Source organism: Drosophila eugracilis, unplaced genomic scaffold, assembly GCF_018153835.1.
Source record: "Drosophila eugracilis isolate 14026-0451.02 unplaced genomic scaffold, ASM1815383v1 contig_2154, whole genome shotgun sequence".
NCBI classification, from domain to species: Eukaryota; Metazoa; Arthropoda; class Insecta; order Diptera; family Drosophilidae; genus Drosophila; species Drosophila eugracilis.
In genome coordinates, this window is record NW_024573038.1 from 373,553 (window position 1) to 395,509 (window position 21,957).

The following is a 21,957-nucleotide window of genomic DNA, read 5'->3' on the forward strand; positions in this document are numbered from 1 at the left end:
AGTGACGCCACTATCAGTTACTCGACATGCTTTCTCTGACTATAGTCACTCGCTTTGTGAATTTCCACTAGCAAAATGAATATTTTAAAATTGTTTAAAACAGTAACGTTCATCTTAAGACGCGGCGTTTCTTCTTGTTGCAATTTAAGATTGTGTGTTTTCTAAATTAAAGGAATATTTGTGTTAAAAATAAACCCTCAACCTTCTGAAAAAGTGAAGTTGTGTTGCTTAATTTTCCACTAACAACTGAGATGGGTATCCCGAACCGTTATAGGAAATATTTTAGGGACAGCAGACCTCCTGGCCAATATTAATATTACATTTTTAATAAATCATGTCTTATTTGTTCCACCGCAAACCATAATTTATTTTACAGAAGCGTTTCTGCGGAAGCGTGGAGGAAATCCATTCTAACTGCAAGAGGCATACGAGATTGTATATTTGTCGCCATTGGCAGGGAACTAATTTGTTTAGTTTGTCAAAGCGAGTTCTAGCTACTTTTCTCACTTCCTTCCCTGCAATCAATTGCGTTCATTTGCAGACGAGGTTCTCTGGTGGCCCATTTAATTTCATTTTTCAATTAGCAAAATCAACAGTGGAAAAAAGGTAAAAACAAAGCATCCCCTCGGCGCTAGTTTTAATTGTATTTACAGCCATGGAATAAGAATGATGATTATGTTTACCCAATGCAAAAAGCACCAGCACTATGGGAGTACGAGAGGAATGTGTGGAGTCTGTGAAAAATCAGGAACACAAACAAATCCTAGCTAAGGATCCCACCAATCCAAGCTAAATCCTGACGAAGGCTATGTACTTACACATATATATATGTCTCATAGCTTAGTTCCAACTTTGATTGACATTCTAGTTAAACCGAATATCTTATTTAATAATAATTATTTACGCATCCACAGACCGCAGCTGCACATTATTTACTTTTAATTGCCTCAATCGCCGCAGGCGGACACGTTTAATGCACAAAACGTGTCCGATGGTCAATAAATAATCCGTGACAGAAAAGTCCAAATTAACTCAAACATAATTGCGAGAACACGTTTATTAAATTTATGGCCATTTCATCAGCCAAAGTTCTCATAATCAGTTCGACCAAATAATCAAATAATCCGAAGAAGTTTCACTTCTTTCACATAATCTGGATAATTATTTATTGATCGTTCCAGCTGTTTGCCTCAACTTGGAACCGAACTGAGGGAATCGAAATTAATCAAAGTAAACTATTTAAGTTCACGCTGTTTAATGAGTAGAACTGGACAAGAAGAGATCCAAGTAAAAGTATGAGATCCAGGTCAACGATTTGCAGATAGCAACAAAGTTGAAAAATCAATACAGGAGCTACTATGCAGCCAATTGCACAAGAAGGGAAGGATAGGAAAGGAAGGCGGGACTAGCCCTCCCTGTAATCAGTAATTTCTGGCCACTTACATCATCTGGAACAAGTTTGCAACTCCATAAAGTTCGTTCCCACGTCGTCTCAGCCAGGCCATTCATCCAGAGCAGGGAAAGCCGTTAAGTGCCCTTCCAGCATCCCCAGACCACATTCCAAGGAATCCACAAGTCCTCCATTAGGCAAGCATGGCGGAAAAGCCGCAAAAAGTAATATGCCAGAAAGAAGGGCGGTTCCGGGCGGTTCAGAGTGGGAGGGGAGAGCTCATCGACTTGGGAAAAGTGTTGATTTAAAGCCAAGCACCGAAAAAGGGCGTAGTTAAACAAAAGCCTCGCCCGGCTGAACCGAAATCAATATTGATGTTCGTTCGATTGTGGCAATCTGAGAAGGGGGCCTTCGCCCGTCTGGAAGGAGCAGAGATGGACTCAGGTAGGAAAATATCGGCTAACGATGCAAATTTACATCAGTACTTTCAGAGTTGCCGAATCCGCAGACCACTAACCGGCTGATTCACTATATATTCCAATCCCTGCATGGTGTCCTTTCAACCGAACGCCTCATTAGCGACCATTGATAAAAACAGGGGCGTCAATCGATGTGTTAACCAGGACGCAAGAACCCTTCGGGATGTCTTAACAATATTCAAGGAAATGAGCTAAATGATGATCTTAGCTGTCAGCATTCTAGGATAGTTTCTACTTTCTTTGAAAGTGAAATGTGTAGTTTGATACAATGCAGTGAAATTCCATGCCACTTTGGAAGACATTTGTTGTCATTTATTTAGATTGGAACTTCGTTTAAAAGGCTGTGCCTAAAAATGTATGTAGCTATTCTTAGCTTTTTGGCATATTATATTTTTGGAACTAAAGATTAGAAGGTTGTAAAGTGTGTTTGTTAATCACACAATCTTCACACTTTTTCTTTGAAGAACGTGTAAGTTTAGGTTTTAATCAAAAGCGAAAGTGCTGCTTGATAACCAAAAGTGCGAATAAGGTTAATAATATGTAAGGAAATATTTATTTGAAAATTGTCTAAAGACCCAAAATCTCTATGTTTTTAGTAACATGAAAATTATGTTAACCCAACGATAGAGATTATAATGTAAAAGACGAATTCTCGGACACCTTGGGGTGAAATGCACACGACACACAATGAAATTTGTATTATCTACCCTTTCTTGCCTTCTCCCAAGACTTCCCCATCGTGCTTTTGCTCAGCGTGTTTTGGTAATTAGTTTTGGTGTGCATTTTTGTTATGGGAGTTTAGCTTAAGTGTCTTTCTATTGCTTCTCACCTTGCCAGGATTAGTCATACAGAGTTTCTCTTCAGCTTGATCTCAAGGGTAAAAGGAAGATGTACTCACCAAAAGATATAAGATAGAGAATAAGCAAATTTAGTATGAATTTAAAATTAATTTATATGATCTACCAGAAAACCCCATTTTTTAAGCTTTTTAAAATGGAGGAGTACTTAGTATTTGAAGTATTTTATTTAGTAAAACTTAAGTAATTATAGTTTAATATATTATATCTCTGAAGAAAGTTAATTTCTCCAAACATTATTATACAAAATGTTGGCATAAACTAGAGAAAAAAATAATGAAGTTAATTTGCCGGAAGGAAGTTATTTTTTGGACGGAAACCAAAAGATGGTTAAGCTTTTCCTCCCGATAGCCTGTCACTACAGTTTTTCCATGGCCCGTCAGCATTGTGGAACGTGGCACGTGTGTAATTAATAAAACTGAAATGGCCAAATTATGCAGAGCCACGTCAAAAGGAAATGCGGAATTCATCGAAGGAGATAAGCTCGTTACACAAACGCAACAATTATAAACAAGTAGCCCTGCCAGATCTCATCACCGTAGTCGGAATGAGTCCGAGCACAACGATCAAAAATCGTCTCTCACCTGGTCGACAAAGTCTTCATCAGACTCATTGTTATCCTTTTTGGCAGCTACACTCCCAGGCCGTACATCCTGCAGAGCATCCCGCTGCTCTTTGACGGTGTCGATATTCCTTCGAGGGCTAGGCTTACTGCCGGAGCTCTTGATCTTCGGATGGCGTTGGCGAAGTCCACCAGAAGTCGTCGGACTTTCAGCCAGGAGCGGAGAATCTGGAGTGACGGACACGACCCGACTTTTCGTCGTTAAAGGCCTGGGGGTCTGGGACATTTGGGCGAATTTATACTGAAGTAAGACTCAATGAAGCAGAAGCCGCCGCCTCGTCAAGAGAACTGAACTCCAGCAGTTCCATTCCCATTAATGTCCTACGCATGCTGTCCTGCTGATAATGTCCATAAAATCACCCGGCTCCGACCCATAAGTAATCTGATTAACGGCCAAGTGGGAGAAAGAGGTCGACGCTGTGAGAACATTTACGTTTTGCCATATGGACAACCCGGATTTGTTCCTATAGTAAAACATTCTCCGGAAAGTTGCACAACTGCATTTCGCAGTGCCTCCCACAGAAATATAGGGGAATTTAAATTTCAAGAGAATTCGTTTCAGAAGGAGTGGAGTTGATTTATTGAGTGGGAGGTGGACGCATTGCGTTCAACCCTCTGATATGCACAGGATAAGTTATTTATTGTAGTTTAAGTGTCGTCAAAGGTGGATGTTGGGGGTGGTATGGGCAATAAGACCAATGCCAGAACTGAGGTCGTTGGCTGGGAAACCACAGCGCATTGAGGTTTCCTCCAGACCATAACACGGGGGCATCACCGGGTTCCTAAGTGACAAACCATATTGGAGGAGCTTAAAGGTTTAAGCTCCATATATGAATTTGTGCAACCCCCCACGCTTGCAGTTTTCGAAATTACAAAGTATATAAATTCTTGAAATTGACTTTCTTATTTTACTTACACTGACAAAAATATGCACTGATTTCCCCTAAAAACTAGAGAAATTAATTCAACCTTATGGAACTTTGTTTAATAACATTTACATTGTATATCAAATAAAATCATTTATAAATTTCTCCATCTATTAACCCAGCATTCAAGCCCAGAGAGAAGAGCTGCAAAAAGTCTGCAAGCTTTGCAGGGAAAGTTTTAAGCTGGGTTCGGGAGAAGCAAGGAAGATAGAGCGCAGTCATAAACAGGCAAAACTCTTTCCAGGGACTGCCGAATAAAAAGTTTTTCAATTTAGATTTATAAACCTACATAACGTTGGCAATTGCCGTACAAAGCTGGCTGATGTGTTTGAATAATAGCGAAGGAAGTAATGGCTAGCCGAGCAGTGAACTTTGTCCACGTTCCGAGGTCTTAAATGGAAAGTGCTTTTCGGGCATCAAGGTAAGGAAAACCAGAAAAAAATTACACTGCATCTAATTTTCGAGTTCACCTTTCGAAGCAGCTGCTGGCAGTTGCACCAGGAGAACTGCAACCGACTTTAAAACCAGGAATACGCTTGCTAAATGTTGCCAAATACTCGGATCCTGGTCTTACTCCACCCCTCTCACACAGGACTAACCGTATTTGTATCTGTTTCCCAGACTGCGTGTGGTTGTCCGCTGACAGACATTAGCACAGCTTATACCCCGCCGCACTGCCAAACACCCTGCGTCTAATGCATACAAAAATTGCGAAAACTGAAAGCTCAAAGTGGGATTTTACTGCAAGCCCCGGCCAAGGGAAGGTGCTCTCTGCATATCTGTATCTGGCAGATACCAGCCACAGATATTTTTATAAACTTCTCGCTTCTGTTGCTCCCGATGTCCGTTTATCCTCCTGTCTACCCAGACCTGGACCCGGGGCAGACAATGCAGATTTGGCCAGTCGAATGAAATTCGTGTCATTCTGCTTACGTTCACCACACACATATTTTTCATTTAAAAAAATGTGAGTTTCCACTTTAAGTTTAAGCTCGGCCTGAGCGTGCTTCATAAAATCTAGACTCCTAAAATTCCTTCTTGAATTTCCTACTTTATCCTTCACTAAAGAGTGTAGAGGTTAGAAGCAATTGTTTTCTGTGAGATTTATATGATAATCGAGCTTCAAATTTTTGGGATTTGTTACCAAATCAAAGACTCAATTTTGCATATCAATGCATAGGCTTTGCCAAGATACTCATACGACACGTAAGCCAGGTTGAATGGCTTAAAATAATGGGTCGTCCCTTCCTATGTTTGTAGTGCCAATTAGAATGAGATTATAAGATTTGTTGTAACAGCCAAACGGGGGCCTTGTTATACCAAAATACTCAGACCGTCGATCAATTCTTTAGTTGTACTCTAGTGTCAGGGACACCGAAATAAAGATAGAATACACTTCAATGATATAAACCCCTAAACTAATGCCTTATAAAAACCAAACGCAATACTTAAATGGGAGAGAGTGTGGCCCCAAAATCAATCAAAATCTATATAAATGCTTGAAGTTAGATTAAAGAAAATAATTGTCGCGTGGGAATACTGTTAGCCTCGTGGTCGAATACGTGGTCTAGTTTCAAGATGTTGTTCTTCGTAGCACTTGGTAAGCTCAGCAAACATTTTTTAAAAGGTCGGATGTATCGCTCCTGTCTGCAATATATGATGTTGACACAGACGGCACCAAATCCAGACGACACATATCAACAGTCTGGCACAGGACCTGGTAAGCTGCTGCGTCAGGGGAAAATATTGTGGAGTGGGGGCAGAAGCTGGGATCCTAGTAAATATGTTACATTGCTCCTCCTCATCTCATCGCTTTATCGGTGGCCATTTTAATTGTTTTAACAGCTTGCATCCGCAGACCCGCTGCCTACAATCGCAGTTTGCTTTGCACTGAGAATTAAAATATCTTAAATTTCTAGACCTTCTTTCGGATACATTTTTAAAAAGCTTTAAGAGAAATTCAAAAAATTAAAAAACGTTTTAGGATTCAAATATGATGATAGAAAAAGTCCAAAATTGATATATATATAATGTATAAAATAATTAAACAGGCTTTCTTAAGATTCCACTCATTCCATCCACATAAATGATATATTTAAGAAGTTATTCCAATGGTCACCCATGGTACATTTGAGAGTGCTTAAAAGACAATGTCGTTGAGTTGGAAACTCTAAAAACATGTATGCTGAACATATCAAAAAAAAGATTATAGATTTATTCAGAGTGTAGCCACATTTTTTGTTTTAAAACGAAGAATGTGGAATGTTGACTGCAGCTTGTACGGGTCGTCGTTGCTTTTGTGGCAGTAAGTGTTGTTGGTACTCGTGGTCATAACTTCCCATTGCACAAGCAGCAATCATTGTCATCCCATCTCATGCCGCTTTCAGCCGCCTCATCATCATACTCGTAAATTCGTGGGCTTTGTGGTCATGTTCGTCCCACACGTTTTATACATGTTTTTGGTTCTGTTTGTGCAACATTCATTTCCATTATCTCAATTTCTTTTTACATTCACTCTTGAAGAGAGGAAGGACTTGCAAAGTACCAGCTCAGCCCTTAGTATTACTCAACAGTTTGCCAACCCAAAGCCAAACTTTGTAATGCCCAGATTAAAGTTGTCGCACCAACGCTAACGACCCTGCTATAGGGGTAATGAAAATTGATAGCTAATTAAAATGCTCGAAAGCAAACCACGGAATATCCAACTGACTTTATCAGAATGATATTATAGGTGGGGACAGTTCTGATTCAGCCCCATGCCACCAGGGAAATTATGACGTTCCAAGCCACCCCAAAAATTATCAGCGGAAGTGCAGAATGTTTGACTTTTTGTGCGTGCTTGTGTTGCAGATAGAGCTTGGCAGGATTTTAGGTGAAATACGATGACAGGATTGGCAGAGGATGGTTGGCTAACCCACTGAAAATGTCAACGAACAATGCACGCCAAAGGCATCCAGCCGAATCGAAATCCACTGCTAGATAGGCCGGAATTACGACTGTTTTCTTGTTCCCATCCTAATTCCCTCATCCTTATTCCCAATACCAGGTTTTTGCTTTGAATACGTTGTTCTGATGCCGCCCCTTTCTAAGATGGGGATAATCCTTTACAGGCTTCCCATTCCATTCGTTAGGTCAGAACTTAAAGCAGTCCCCTCCAAGCGCGGGCAACTTGAACGGATTTGCAACTGGGGATTTGGGTTATAGACAAGTATATCAAACAAAATTAACATTTCAAAGTAAAGAAATACTTATGGATACACCAAGATCGGTTTTACTTATGTTTGTTTTATGATTGAACTGCACAAAAGCAACAGCCATGACAAAAGGTCCCCTAAGGACCGACAGAATGGGGCCATGAGTATTAATCAATAAATTCATTTAATATTTTTGGCCTCTGTGAGTGGTTGGCCCTTCGACAGGATGGCCCGGGGATGGCCAACAGAGGGTGCCAGGACTTCGAAAAGTGCAACCACAAGGAACTGAAAGGACGTGCGTGCGTCATTTGTGTGAGTCAAGAACAGAAGAGGTTGATATTTCTATTCATATACATATGTCAAATTCATGAGGGTAATCCTTTCTCCCTTTAACTTTGGGGCACATCTTTTTATTTCACTTCCGGCTGGAAATTCATTCAAGGTCTATAGAAATCCAATAACTCTTTGTCCTAACTCATCAAACATATCAAGGAAATTCAATTTTCGTCTGTTGGCGTGTCTGTATTACTTCAGACACAAATCCCCTTCCAACACTGTGCAGGCAAACCTAATGGTCTTCACAATCACATAATAGTAAAACCAAATGTGCTAAACGTTCTGCTAATTGGAGGTTATTTTTACGAGCTAACGCAGAATGGATTTAAGAATGAATTTGGTGCTCTTGCCAAATTTATAATCATGCAAACTATGTTTAGTAGCAAGCATTTCTTTAAGGAGTGCACCTGAGTCCCTCACAGTGCACAAAGACTAGAAGGGGATTCTGAGATTGGAAATGTCCCAGTTGTAAGTCCGGGTGAATGCGTGTTACTCTGCAGCAGGACATTCGATTTTGTAATGTAAAATATTTCTCATCCTCCTATTTTGTATTTCTATGTACGTCACTCGTGAAGGGCACTTGCCCAGGGTATAAGGGAACATGCCTCATGCCACTTCTCAACTTCTTGGTATGAGATGTAGCTAAAGCGACGGCTGTCACCTGTCTCAAATACGAGATATATCTAAATATTCTGACGACAAATGTCATGAAAAATGGGTATTATTAATATACATTATGCATAAAAAACTTAAATATGAAAAACCAGAACAAACTTTTTAAAGGAACAACAAAACTTGCTCGCAGCCAATGATTTACCATAAAACTCATTAAAATTATCTTTTTTTTGACGAAAATCAATTTATCAAAAAATTTTTGAGATATCGTAATAGCTTATTACGTTTGGATTCAACGATGATGTTCACAGATTCAAATTTGTAGGAATTCGAATTCCATGATTAGTTAGTTCCTAAATCGGTTTATATAATATAATACAATACAAAATTTACTTTTTTAAATCATCATTTAAGAGTGAAATCATCTTAATAGATGTATCCAGGATACTAATAAGGTAAAAGAATGGCCAAAAGGCATTAAGCGTGCCAGAAGAAAGTTAAGTTTTTTAGTCTCTATGTCAATCAAAATTATTTCAGCCCGTCATATCAAGGTTAAAGACTTGCCCAGCCTTGCGAACGGTTGTCTTGGGAAAATTGGATTCTACGTGGGAACAAAATATGTTTTCCTCTCTAGCAAGACCCTTCTCGAGAATTATAAAGTTGTCAACAGGAAAATGTTTACTGAAAATGTTTCCTTTCAAATGATACTTGCAGCTGGGTCTTGCCACGACCAGACTACCGCCCTCCTCTGGATAAGTTCAACTGTCATTTGCTGCTTGTAGCCTCTGAGAAGCAAGGAGCTGTCTGGCTTGATAAAATCTCCAAAAATAATATAAACTTGTTCCTGATTTATTAAGCAAGTTATTTTATATGATTAGTTTATGGTAATGGTTCTTTTGAGTGTCCTCCAAAGCCAAAGGAAACGTAATACAGATTAACATGTTGCATGCATAAAATAAATTACGCTTACGATTATTTAACGAAATCGAAATATCCATTAAGTGATTAATAAAGTGACGATGTATATTTATTTTCGGTTTTTGCTGTTACCATAAGTGTTTCGTGAATTTTTAAAGTACGCAACAGATCTTTTCAGATGAAAGTATATAGTGATTTGTAAAACTTATTTTTATACCCGTTACTTGTAGAGTAAAAGGGTATACTAGATTCGTTGAAAAGTATGTAACAGGTAGAAGGAAGCGTTTCCGACCCTATAAAATATATATATTCTTGTTCAGGATCAACAGTGTAGTCGATTGAGCGATGTCCGTCTGTCCGTATGAACGCTGAGATCTCAGGAACTATAAGAGATACATAATTTAGATTGAGCATGAATATTTTTGAGATCCATAGAAAGCGCAAGCTTATTTCAGCATCTTGATATGCCCACTCTAACGCCCAATAACCGCGAAATTTAGTATGTATAATATGTATAGATGTAAGCGTATCTTATAGTCGTACCATTATCCGGCCACGCCCACTCTTACGCCCACCAAGCTCGAAATACGGTTTTTGCATTTTCTAGAAAAGCCGATATCTCGGTAACTATAAGTGATAGAAAGTTCTGATTAAGCATGTAGGTTTTTATGATGCCCCCAATGCGAATTTTTAAGAGTGCGTATTTAAGAGATGCCAGTGCAACTTGTCCCTAGTTTTTCTCCGGCCATAACATATTTTTGTCAATAAGGCCTCACATGAGCAGTAACGTCACTATCAGGTACTTAACAATATCCGACAATAGTAACGGGTATCTTATAGTCGCGCACTTGACAATAGCGTTTCCTCTTGTGTTTATTCTGGAAATGTTGTTTCACGGCACCCTGTCAGTGAGCTTACCAAGCGGTACAAGATGGTGTGCTGTCTATTCCTGCTGGGTCCAAGAATTGCTTCTTTGCGGGTTTTTCTTCGGCTATCTTCATCACCTCGTTTTGACTTCTGGATTTCAAAAGCTGGTCCACCCTCTGCTCTTTAATTTGGCTTTTTTCGCATGCTTACAGGCTAAAGGCAGAGACAGAGTGCCACGACCCGAAAAGCAGCAGCGGATTCGCCTATTACACGCTTCTTTTTTTGGCGAAAGACACGCTCTTTGCAATAGCTCATACTCGGGAGGAGCTCCTAAACTAAGTTTCAGTAGATTGTCTTTCGGGATGGGGGCATAATCCTCTCTTGTATTTAGGGAAAATTCGAAAATGGTTATATAAGTAGGTGGATATGAAATAATCCAAAATCCGACTTCGGTCTCCGTTCAGTTATGGAATCGTTTCAGCTCCTGTTGTCATGCTAATGTTCCCCCATCGAAGTCAACGCTTCTGGCGGCTGTTTTTTTATCCTTTCATCTCAAGGCTCCGCTTGCCAGCCTTGATTCAATATAATTTTCCTGAAAACGCCTTTTAGCCGGATGCCGGTATCAACCAAGGACCCTCTTAGCTGTTTTTCTACGGGTTTTCAAAGGATCGACGACAGCCGAAAACCGAAAAGTGGGGAAGGATGGAAGCAGTCGGGAGAGGAAGCCAACCAACAGTTAGTGGCTTTATGCTCCTTACCCATTTTGGAATTTTGCAAGCAATTAATTCAATTTGTAAACTTTACGGGCCGCAAAACATTTTTGTGGATAAATAAAAAAGCTCTGAATGTTTCGGGTTGCGGCTGCTCAAATGGGGAACGAGAAGTCCATCTTTCGCAAAGCACTTCAATTGGAAGGTAATGAAGGTGCAGGGACTGCGAAAGCAATTATCAAACGACAGTTAAAGTGTATTTGCACACTGATAAGCTCTTCGATTGCTCTGCCTGGGACGCAGGTCATAATAAATACGAGTACTCTCAAAGTTGGGGTATGATAGCAAACCAAAAGAGAAAAGCCCCCAAAAGCATTTCGCTTTCAGCTATGTGCGTCACCTGTTCGGGACGTTCGTTGGGCAGAAACTGCATTATAAGCCACGAATAAAATTCGCAATTTAGCGTCAGCATTTTCACTACACAATTGCATTGCACGGATAGCTCTAAAGGCGGAGCTATATGTTTTAAGGGAAACTTTGAATCGCCGCCCGCAGGATGCGAATGAGTTTTCCCCATTCACCCTCTCTGTGTGGCAATTAAAAGTGCAAATTATATATTCTCAGGCAAATCCGGAATGCAGCTTAAAACAAGTTTTTACTTTGAACCCGTACCTATAGAGAAACGAGAAAAGGCACGTAGACTCTATGGCGTCCAGCTATCACGAAATATTCCGCTATTAAAAATTGCAAATATAATTTAATGTCTAAAAACTTGTAAAAATATAAATAAATATTTTTCAAACTTAATGATAAAACATAGATAAATATCAATTGGTATTAATTTTATGTCACACAGTCAATAGTCAAGAATCCAATTAAAGATATGTTTCAGTAAATTGTTTTATATTAATAATCGCATCTTGGTGTGTGTAGAGTAAAACTGAATAAGTAATATAGACAAAATGGAACTCCAAAGGATGCCCTGATCCTTCAACCCTTCGACAGTTGAGTTGGGGCTCGGAACTTTGCACATTGTCATCCCATGTAAATGCACAAAATTATTCTGGTGAAGACTAAAGGGCTGGCCCGCCCTTTCCATACCCTTGCAACGTGGCACGCCCGGAGGAACGACAATGCATAATAATGCAGTTTGTGTATTATGATTATAATAAATGCTCTTAAATGCTGCCCGTCATTTTGCTAGCTTCCATTTGTTCAGGAAGTTGGGGAAATGGGAAAGCGGAATTGTGTTGGATACAGGATGATAAATATTCTTGGCCGTGCTATAAATTCATTTGTTCTACAGCACTTTATGCATAAATTTGCATGTCACAAAAGCAGTCCTAAAGCGAGTCAGCTCCACAAAAGAAGACGTGCAACAGAATGATGCTTCTATGCTTCAGCCAGGTCTAGGGTAACTCCAACGCTGTACTTCAAGGGTCCACTGAAAGGCCACTCTAAAATGTAAATTACCTTACGAGCAATTATAATACGCCGAGCCACAAGCAAAATACTTCTTTTGGCGATGGACAAGTAGGTGATGGGGTATACCTAAAAATATATATTTCTAGCCTATTCTCACCCTTTACTCCAAAGAGCAAGCCTTGATTTTTGAATAAGGGAAACAGAGTTACTATCGTTTTATATCCTGGGATTCCACTATAGTCATATAAAAGTTGGGTGGTTGCAATCCTGATAATCGGAATATCTTTATGTAGTACTCGATTTCCTTTCAAAGTTCTCAAGCAAAACCTCTTATTCGCTGAACTCAACTACAACAAAAAGTAATACGAGGATTAGGACTTGACCCCAAAAGTGGAACTGAGCTCAGGCAAATCGAGTCGTAAACGTGTTGTAAGGGAAGTAACTGAATAAATCTAGGTTAGATTGCAGTGACCTGAGCCTCTACAAACATACCCTAATGAGGTGCATGGAGCATAAGCGCACGAATGTGCTTTAATTGGTTGCAAGACCTGAATGGAGCATGAAGCGACCCAGAAATGAGACTACAAAGTTATTTATGTTTCCAGAGAAGGGTATAAAGAAATTTTGAGATAAAATAAATAGGTTTTTAAAAATAATATAATCGGATGTGGTTATAACCCTCAGGTAAAAACCAAGCGATACGTTCCAACATTTCGGCCTGCAAAATGGTTCACAAGGAAAGTGTCCAAACATCACTGACCAATCAAAATTATATTTTCACCGCCATTGTAAGCCGTCCAAACACACATCATAAGCCCCAATGGGATTGACAAGCCTGTCGAAGCTTTTCACCCAGTGAAGAAGTACACATCGATACAATTTGACGTGGACAATATGAGCACAGTGTCATGTAAGACCCGAAAACAACAGACAGAAAATTTCTTTAACAAATATTTCTCAAAATTAACTAAGAAAAAAGGAATTCCTTATATCTAACGATGATTTTTAGACTTTATATGTTTAGAGAACAGAATGCGCAAGTTTATAAAAATTACCCGCGATCTGCCGAAAACCACAAGTATATCCATACGTATTAGGTATACACTATTTCATTATATTAAATTATTGTAATTTGCTACTCCTTATAGATATTCCTAAAATCACTAAAAAATCAATTTTTTAATTTTGATTTCGATGTGCGGATTACACTTTTTGTGTCGCTCACACACTGTAGCGGCTGTTACGGAAAATGTACCTGGCATAGTACATCGTGACACCATTAGCATTGCTTTTTTATCGTTAATAGGGGGGAGGTTATGATTGACACGGGTCTGACGCATTATTGATTGAAAGGAGGGTTGGGGTCTGCAGTCTGCCCGAACCAAGATGAATTATTAACTAGTTGCGGAGGCGGAATTATTGATTTTTCGATTGATTTTCCTGAGTCTTTCCGAAGTTTTCTGGGACGGCGTCTTACTCCAAGCGTAATCTATAGTGCGGAAAATTGATGACATTGAATTAATGCCGACTTCGGCTTATCTCCTAAAAGCGGCCTCGACTGTGTCAACACAACTTCCATTAATTTTGGACCGCATTAGCATTAGATACAACTTCCGATGAACAAATCCGCCTTGCTCCTGCTTCCCCACCTGCGAGGACCCTTTTACGTGAGTTTCCCACTCGACGATTAAAAGTCAACAGCGATTTGTCGGGGAAAACCCGTGCAAACGGCTCTGGGGGTTGCCACAAACACAGAATATTTCTTTGTCGCTTATCGATTTTTCAGCTCTTTGTTTTGCTTCGTGCCTCGCTGAATGTGTTTGGGCCTAGCAATCCCCACCAGCCACAAGTTGCAGGCGCCGAAGAAACCTTGTCCCAGTTCCCCCCGAAAAGAATTGATGCAACGCAAAATTACCTAATGAATTTCATTACCAAAATATCCTAATAATCCAAATCGTAATTTCATACCTACATAGACATTTAGAACTCACCTCGATGACACTGTCGCTGCCCAGGCCGCAGATCTTGCTCTTGGCCAGGTTCTGCTGTTGCTCCAGCTGATTCTTTCGCTGCCTGCGTTGCTGCTGCTGCTGTCTGCGGGCCGCCACTGCCTCCGCCGCCGTGGGGGCTAGTCGAAGGCCTCCGCCGCCAGGGGCGATGATTACCTCGTCGTCGTAGTCTTCGTCCAGGCCCAGAGACGCGGGCACGTTTACACTGAGCGCAGCCACATTTGTGTCTGCAGCCGCGTCTAGTTCTACGTCGATTTCGGCCGCCGTGTCTGGCAGCAGGTCCAAATCGCTGTGGAAACTCAGATCGAGGTCTTGGGGCAACTTGACGTACTTATTGTGGCTTTTCATTGTTGCTGCCTAGCATGAGTCATGTGGCCGAGGCCGCGCGGGGATTACGGGGGCGAGAGCCGCAAACCAAAACAAAAATAATCACACGAGCACAATCGATTTTTTCGCCTCGGTTTACCGTGTCAACAACAGCCCGGATGGTAAGACATCGTCAGGCTTTCGGAACGGAGTGCGTGTTTGTTCGCGTCCAACACGTTTGCAGGCTGCTTTTAGTGTGGCCATCATTGCATTGTGCCAATATACCGCCCACCGAAAAAGCCCCAAGTGGTATCCTTAAAAGTACCGCTCAGTTCGGTCACGCCCCAAGAATATTTTCTGTAAAAACTAGATTCCATGTTAAATGCATCCTAAATGCATCTAAACTTTTAGTTGTTTTGTAACAAAGCCTGAGAATGTAAAACTATTTTTATAATCCTTTTAGGAACATTGTTTAGTTAACGATATATTTTTAAAATGTTGTTAGGTATTATTAAGTGCAGGTTTCCCTTGGGCCACTTAGGATTCCTAGCGAAGAATTTCTGGAGATTTACTTTGTAAGCTCTTAAGTATGACGGACTAAACTAATATTTACACAACTTCACCTTTACTCTTAACAAAGGATGCCTTTGAAAAAAGAGAAAGTTTTTTTCCATTTTAAAAATGATTAAAAGACGGTGTTCTTCTAAGGAGAAATCTTGGGACGGTTTTTAATTGTTGGAACTGAACATTCGATTAAAACATCTTTATTAATAACTTTATATGTAGATATTACTCGTACACCTACATACTTATTTCTGATAATGGTAGTGTGTGATCTATTTTGTAATTATGTGAAATAAGTAAAAGGTGAAAGACGGTGACACTATAATATATTTTTTGTTGATCAAGATTCTTCGATAGCTATACAAGCTAGGACCGTGGTCTGGCACAATAGGGTAGGATAAAAGCTTACGTCACTGGTTTCAACAACTGCTGCTGTGAAGCATATTTACTTTAAATTTCCCTAACACATTGAAGAGTATCTCATGGTCAGAACAGTTGACTAAAGCAATCTACTTCTTTCACCGCAAAAGTTTTTAGTAAACTATCGCAGCCAATGTATCTAAATGAAATTGAAAGCTTCAAAATGGCTAATCTTTTCAAATGTTTCAAAGTTCTTAAATAAGAACTAAAATTGATTAAAAATTTAATTGATTGAAACATTTTTGAGAAAATTTTTTAAACGCTCATGAATAGTTCTTCTAAAATTTTTAATAATTTTTGTTTATAAAGTAAATGGTACGTAATATATTCTGCTCAGCTGTACAGGAACCAAAATATAAAAAGTTGTAGGAACTGCAGTTTCCTCCTAAACAAATACTCAAAAATAGAATGTAAGTTTCTTTGGTGTTTAAAACGTGGGCTTAAATAGACCCAGTGGCGACCTAAAATAAGAAAAAAATTTAGCTGTAATCTTACCCTTTTTACCTTGTCAAGGAATTTTTCTATGACAGTTATCAAATCCAACGAAAAGTTCTAACATTTTGTTATGAGAACTGTTTGTGTTCGTATTCTTTATTCGAAAGCAGTTTTAATCATTAATGGTGTGTTTAGTCCCTTTATAGTTAATATCATTTAAGATTTCATCCACAATATTACTTAATCTTGCAATTGCATTGTTAAAAATAAAATTCTTATAGAGGAAAAGCATCTTTTAACCACAAAGTGTCCTTTGCTTTGTAGCTTTTCTTACTTCTTGTTCGGTCGATTTCCTTAATTATACGAAAGTGTACTCAGCGACTGACAGTTGCCGAAATATGTTGCTGATGCAGAAAAGCCTCGATACAGAATCATCGTGCACTCCGTTGGACTATACTCGGATGTAATGTAATCTTTACGGAATATCAAAAGGATTTCATTTAGCTATAAAATTGTATACATAAATATAAATACTGGTCACGTACGAATATCGCGTACTTATGCAGCTTTGTCAGATGTTGTTTATAATAAATATATCATAAATGATTCACGCTGTACCACATTTTTCACGCTAATAACTAAATTTGTTGCATTAGATGGTAGCCATAAAGGCTTTAAGTACATTGGTTCGTTGTCTCCATCCTCCTAATCGACTAATAAAATAAATAAAATTACTGGCAACGTATCAGAGCCTTCTCTCAAAGGACCCGCCGTCACCCGTCAGTAAGGATTCCGGAAAAGATCAGACTAAGAAGGGTAAAAACAAAAGTCAAAAGTGATTAACAAGATGGAGATTTAAGCTTCAGAAGCTTTTTTAAGCAGGAAAAGGCTATTCAGGGCTTGAGGCTTGGTCACCCTCTGTACTCATCGTTTGCATCAACTTAAGCTAAAATATTCCCCGGTCTTACAAGTCTAGTAGAAAAATTAATCATGGCAAGCGCTTGAGCGTAGCTTAGTCTACCCTCTACATAGTGGTTACTTCGACTATTGTTGCTGCTCTTGCAGCTGCTGTAGCAGTTGTTGCTTCGTCTCCGCCTTTACGGTCTTGTAGCGGTCCTTTTCCTCCGTGTTTTCCGGCGGCTCGCACTCGAAAGAGGCCATGGAAAGAGTGTTCTCATTAAGCACTGCGCTGTGTTGAAGGTAGGCTATGACGTTGGGCAGCTTTTCGAAAGGACACTTCACTTTCTTCCACTCATTAAACTCCATCACTTGTTTGGCCAACTGAGAGCACTTGTCGAAGTTGATATGATTGTTAGGCAGCCTATTTAAAAAAAATGAATTCTCGATTAGTAATCTCAGGGGTAAACTATAAAGCTAACTTACCGGTTGGAACATCCTTCGTTCAGAAAGTACAAGTCCTTAACAAATAAACTAAAGAATGGAATGATTATGCGTTCGCGTTCCTCAGTAGCACCCTCGGAGCGCCACATTGCAGCTTTGAGTGTTGAGCGATAGCTGTTGAAGTTCGATGTTGGATCCATTTGATGTTCCAGCACGGAGAACTTGGCCGATTGCACCTTGGCCCACTGGTTATTAAGGTGGAAATCGTTACCGTCAGAATAATTTAAATATTGCAAACTACCTACCGTCTTTTTAAGTCTGCCTATTGGAGCCAGATTTAGACCAGCTATTATGGCCATCAGACTATTAAAATTGCCAATATTGAAGCACTCGCGGGCTGTCTCAATCCAATACTCTATGATGCGCACACGCTGCTTCTTTTTAGGGTACTGTTAGGGACACATTGAAAAAACCGTATTTATTATCTTCTGCTCATACCTGCTCATCAAAATACTGTTTACCCACCTTGACAATCTCGCTGGCCGTCAAGTAGCTGAGACGATTGAACCATTGCACATACGACTCCAGATTACGGGTCTTTTTCATGTCGTTCAACGAACCACCGGCACTACCACTACACTTGCCTTTGTTGCCTTCCTTGCTACCATCCTTGGTTTGCTGTTGGTAATCCTTTGCAAAGGCCTGGACAAATTCCTCAGGCCCGATATGCGACAAGCGTTCCAGTTCAATGGCAGTCAGCTGGTGGGCCAATTGTCCACAGCTCGGACACATGTCCATGATGCCGAACACTTCATCCGGCTGGGGAGTGGTGGAGAGCGAGTTGGATGCAGATGCAGAAGAGGTATGGCCGCTGGAGGAGGAATTGGAGGTGCCGCTAGCAGATCCACCGCCATTAGCCCCGTTGGCATGAGTAGAAGTGCCAAGAAGTGTCTGGAAGGCACTTTGCAAGTGATGATGATGTCCGTGGTGGTGGTGCTGCTGTTGCTGATTCTGCGCCTCTTCGGAGCTGAGCGTCTGCAGAAACTCTTCATACTGCTCTAGCGACGTCAGCCGGGAGACCAGGAGCTGAAGGATTCGCGACACTTGCTTCCCCAAAGAGTTGTCAATGTAGACGCATTTTCTTGCCAGAATACGCACCTGCTGCATCAACCGCTCATCTCTAAAATCGTAAGGGAAAATCTCGATCCATTCCGACAGGAGTTTGATGCAGTGTTGGGCAGAACGCTGAGTAGTCGTCCGCTGCTGTGGACGCGGCTCCAGCTCCGTAATGGCAGTGACCGCCGACGCTGATCCCTTCCGCTGGGTCAGCGGAGAGGCGGAGTTGATGCTAAACAACGTAGACCGACCGGGTGGCAACTGTCCGGCATCGTCCACAACATCTCCGCTTGCGCCCACATCCTGCTGCTGCTGTTCCCATGTTTGGGAGATCTGCGCTAAAAGCTCGTGGGGGCGCACAAAAAGTCTAGCGCTGAGGAGGAAGGCGAAAACAAAACCCTCGTCTGGATAATATTCGTGAGTGGGGACCATGTGGGTAATAAGCGATAGCAGCGGACCCGAATGTAGCCGTCCCTCGCAGTATACCAGGTGTTCGTCCTTTGCCTCTTTAACCATGACCCGGCTTTGAGCCGCGCCATAGCTCAACGGCTTCTCGGGCGGCTTTTCCGGCAGTGCAATGCGACGAAGGGCGGACAGAGACTCGTGGGCGTGGCAGGCGCTATTGCTCCTTTGTGTCTTCAGGTCCGGCAGTGTTTTGTGTGTAATTGACGTGGTCGTGGCACTAGATGCACCAATCCCAGGTGCTCCAACAGACCTCTCCTGCCCTTTGAGATTAAGGTTGATGTTTGCGCTACCGGTACTGCCGCTACGTCCATTGGTGGCACTGCTAAGGCCACCGTTGCTCGACGACATCTGGGCGCTGTCCAATCCCAATCTAACGCATGTAAGCCTATAGGCTAACGATCACTGCGCGGGACGCATCGAATGGTTTAGCGGAGAGCTGGAAAACCAAAAGAAGCGAAACGTAAGTCAGGTCGGATGAAGGATAGACAAAATGTCCTAGTTCTTATTTCTCACTTTAAAAGTTTAAGGGTCATTTGTTAACGTCCATCCACAATTCAGAAAAGCGTAAAAACCCTGTTAAAAACACTTGACCTAAATATTGCGAAACAGCGTATAATAGTATAAGCCCTATTTTCCCTTAATGAACTTGTATTTGTCTCTTTTTATACTAATATTTAACAATTTTGGCCCTGCCTATCTTTTGGTGCCTTATTGTGGAAAATTGAAATGGATGAACAACTATGGCACTAAATGCACCCATGCACAATGGAAGAGGATAAGGAGACTACCACAGACCAAGGTACTGAGGACGGTCGGGCGACTAAACTGTTATTTTGTAATGAAAACCATCCCGATGGTGGGTTATCACAGGCCACCGAACAGCACCCATCATCAAAGGCAAAACAGAGTACGAGAATTACAAATATTAATTAACAGCAAAGAAAAAATGTCGAAATATGGGTCAACAAATTGGTCCCTTTCGGGGTGAAGTGGAAGGGGGCGGAACGGGCGGTCTGAAGACGTTAATTGAATTACCAAGACGCACAGCAAAGAAGGAGTCCAACCAACACCATCACATTCCTACCGCTGACAAACAAAAAGGGCCGCATTTCCACTTTTCTTACCATATTGCACGCTTCATAGCACAGTGGGTAGAAGCAAAAGAGAGGACCAGGGGATGAATTATTAACTGCAGACCAAACAAAATCAATTTTCAAATAATCACCAACAACAACTAAACACAGCCAAAAGCAAATTAAAGTCTATATTTATAACGTTTTACCAGTATATAGTATATATGGCCAGCAACACGGCAGCAGCAGCAGCAGAAGCAACAACAACAACAACAAACACGTGAAATGCACTGCCTATAAAAGCTTAAAACAACAACAACTGCAAAAACAATAACAACAACAGCCGCACCATAATTTGTATACAAAACGAAGAAAGAAGAAAAAGCAGAGGCAGCAATGACAGACGAGAAACTCTAAGGCCAGCGCACAGTGGAGCGAAATAAGTCTAGGAATTACTAATTGGCCAGTAAAACAAATTAGGTAAATGCCTTTAAAAAATGTAAATTCCTACACACTAATAATTATTGAAAGAAAATACATTTTACATGAAAGCAAAATTTACATTTGTTTTTTCTCCGAGCTTTTGAAAAAGACACAGGGAAGACCCAAAAAGTGAATTTTTTGTAATTTGATAAGTGGTCGGCTCCACTGTACAAGGTGAAAGAAAGGCAAAGGCCGACGCGTGTGGAAATGCAGGGGAAAAGCCAAGAGGCCAGATAGAAGGCAACCAGCGTAAGATGGGGTAGGAGAACGAGAGGCAGAGAAGGAGAGGAGGAGAGAGTCAATAAATGAGGCCGTGGCCCGATCCGAGCTGGTGTTCCCAATTGAACCAGGACAAGGGTCTGATTGGAACAGGCTCCAACTAACGCTTACCTGTCGCAGCTCCCGAGCATGTTGCAAATGTCCTGGCCCAGAGTCGGAGTTCTTCTATCGGCGTCTTGCTCCTAAAAAATAGGGCAAGGAACACGCCAGCAAAGAAGCTGCTGTCCTGGCTGCACTGCAGGGAAATCAGGACATTCGAAAGTGGAACACTCGCTGCTGCTGTCGTGGTCGTTGTTGGAAGAGCGGAAGGGGTGTTTTAGTGGGCGGTTTGTGTGTTTGCACGGCAATTCACACTACGCGAAGTTTTAGCTCACCACCTTCGCACTGTCACTCACTCACACGCACCAAGATGCAGGCTCACATCAACGCACCCGCACCCCCGCAGCATAGACTCAGCAGCGGGTGGGCAGAGGCGCGACAGAGAGGTTGCATATGGACGCCAAAAATAATAAGATCGTTTTTTGAGGCCCTCGGCGCAATTAATTTGCCACACAACATGCACTGCGACGCTTTTTCCTCGGCCATGTACGCGTCTGAACTTGTCTGTGTGTATATAGTGTATATACAATGTATGTACGAGAGCACCGACCGGTTTGTTTGCTACGCAGAATTTTCCATCTGCAAATGCGATGCTACAAATCACTTGAAAACTGCAAAGTCGAGCCTAAGAAGATAACGCCAAGTCTGAATAAAATTACACAAAATGTAATGCGACGGCAGTTGCGTGATTTTGGCTAGCCTTTCGCTTTTATTGCATTAAAAATGCGCAGCGAACCGAACGTCGCGTTTTGTTTACTATGGCTGAACTGCTCGTATTTACCAACACTGCGCGTGCTGCGACTTACGGAACTATATAAACGGTATTCCTCAAACTTATGTATTTAATATTGACAATTAATCTGTTCATATCTAAGTATATTTTCGTGGACTCCTTTGTTAACGAATGCCATTCTTCCGATATAAAGTAGAAATTTTTTGGTCTCCGTTTTGAGTTTAATTTTGTAGTGAAAATTTGACAATATCATATGTCAACATTTTATTTTAACAAATAAAATGATAAAAAAAAT

At 41.0% G+C, this 21,957-nt stretch overlaps 2 protein-coding genes across 6 annotated transcripts in view; both read right to left on the reverse strand.

Moving 5' to 3' along the window:
• The window catches only part of LOC108116771 (calcium-transporting ATPase type 2C member 1), a 37,387-nt gene extending 22,495 nt beyond the window's left edge, over nt 1–14,892 (reverse strand). For all 3 annotated transcript variants that reach the window (XR_001772861.2, XR_001772862.2, XM_017228801.2), the window contains exon 1: nt 14,331–14,892. Coding sequence is in view for 1 of the 3 variants with exons in the window: in XM_017228801.2 (XP_017084290.1) it covers nt 14,331–14,696 (366 nt within the window). In the remaining 2 variants the exon portion in view is untranslated. The remainder of the gene's footprint in view (nt 1–14,330) is intronic.
• A 1,304-nt stretch (nt 14,893–16,196) lies between these two features.
• LOC108116780 (ras-GEF domain-containing family member 1B) lies at nt 16,197–21,690 on the reverse strand. 3 transcript variants are annotated; one of them, XM_017228817.2, is made up of 5 exons: nt 21,589–21,690; nt 17,940–19,431; nt 17,720–17,863; nt 17,457–17,659; nt 16,197–17,394 (listed from the first exon to the last, which is right to left on the reverse strand). In XM_017228817.2, exons 2-5 carry the CDS (start codon nt 19,341–19,343, stop codon nt 17,118–17,120), a joined length of 2,028 nt encoding a protein of 675 aa, XP_017084306.1. In that variant the 5' UTR covers nt 19,344–19,431; nt 21,589–21,690; the 3' UTR covers nt 16,197–17,117. The 3 variants fall into 3 exon arrangements, with proteins under 3 accessions (XP_017084306.1, XP_017084305.1, XP_017084307.1); XM_017228816.2 differs by having other exon boundaries at nt 20,942–21,690; XM_017228818.2 differs by lacking the exon at nt 21,589–21,690 and adding an exon at nt 19,509–19,756.
• Nucleotides 21,691–21,957: the final 267 nt, after the last annotated feature.

Bases quoted from the DNA above. Each gene is read 5' to 3' on its own strand.
- LOC108116780 (XM_017228817.2), bottom strand. From the start codon at position 19,343: ATGTCGTCGAGCAACGGTGGCCTTAGCAGTGCCACCAATGGACGTAGC. The intron at 17,660-17,719 runs GTAGGTAGTTTG...CTTAATAACCAG, and splicing joins TAGGCAGACTTAAAAAGACG to TGGGCCAAGGTGCAATCGGC. The intron at 17,395-17,456 runs GTAAGTTAGCTT...TTTTTTAAATAG, and splicing joins AACGAAGGATGTTCCAACCG to GCTGCCTAACAATCATATCA.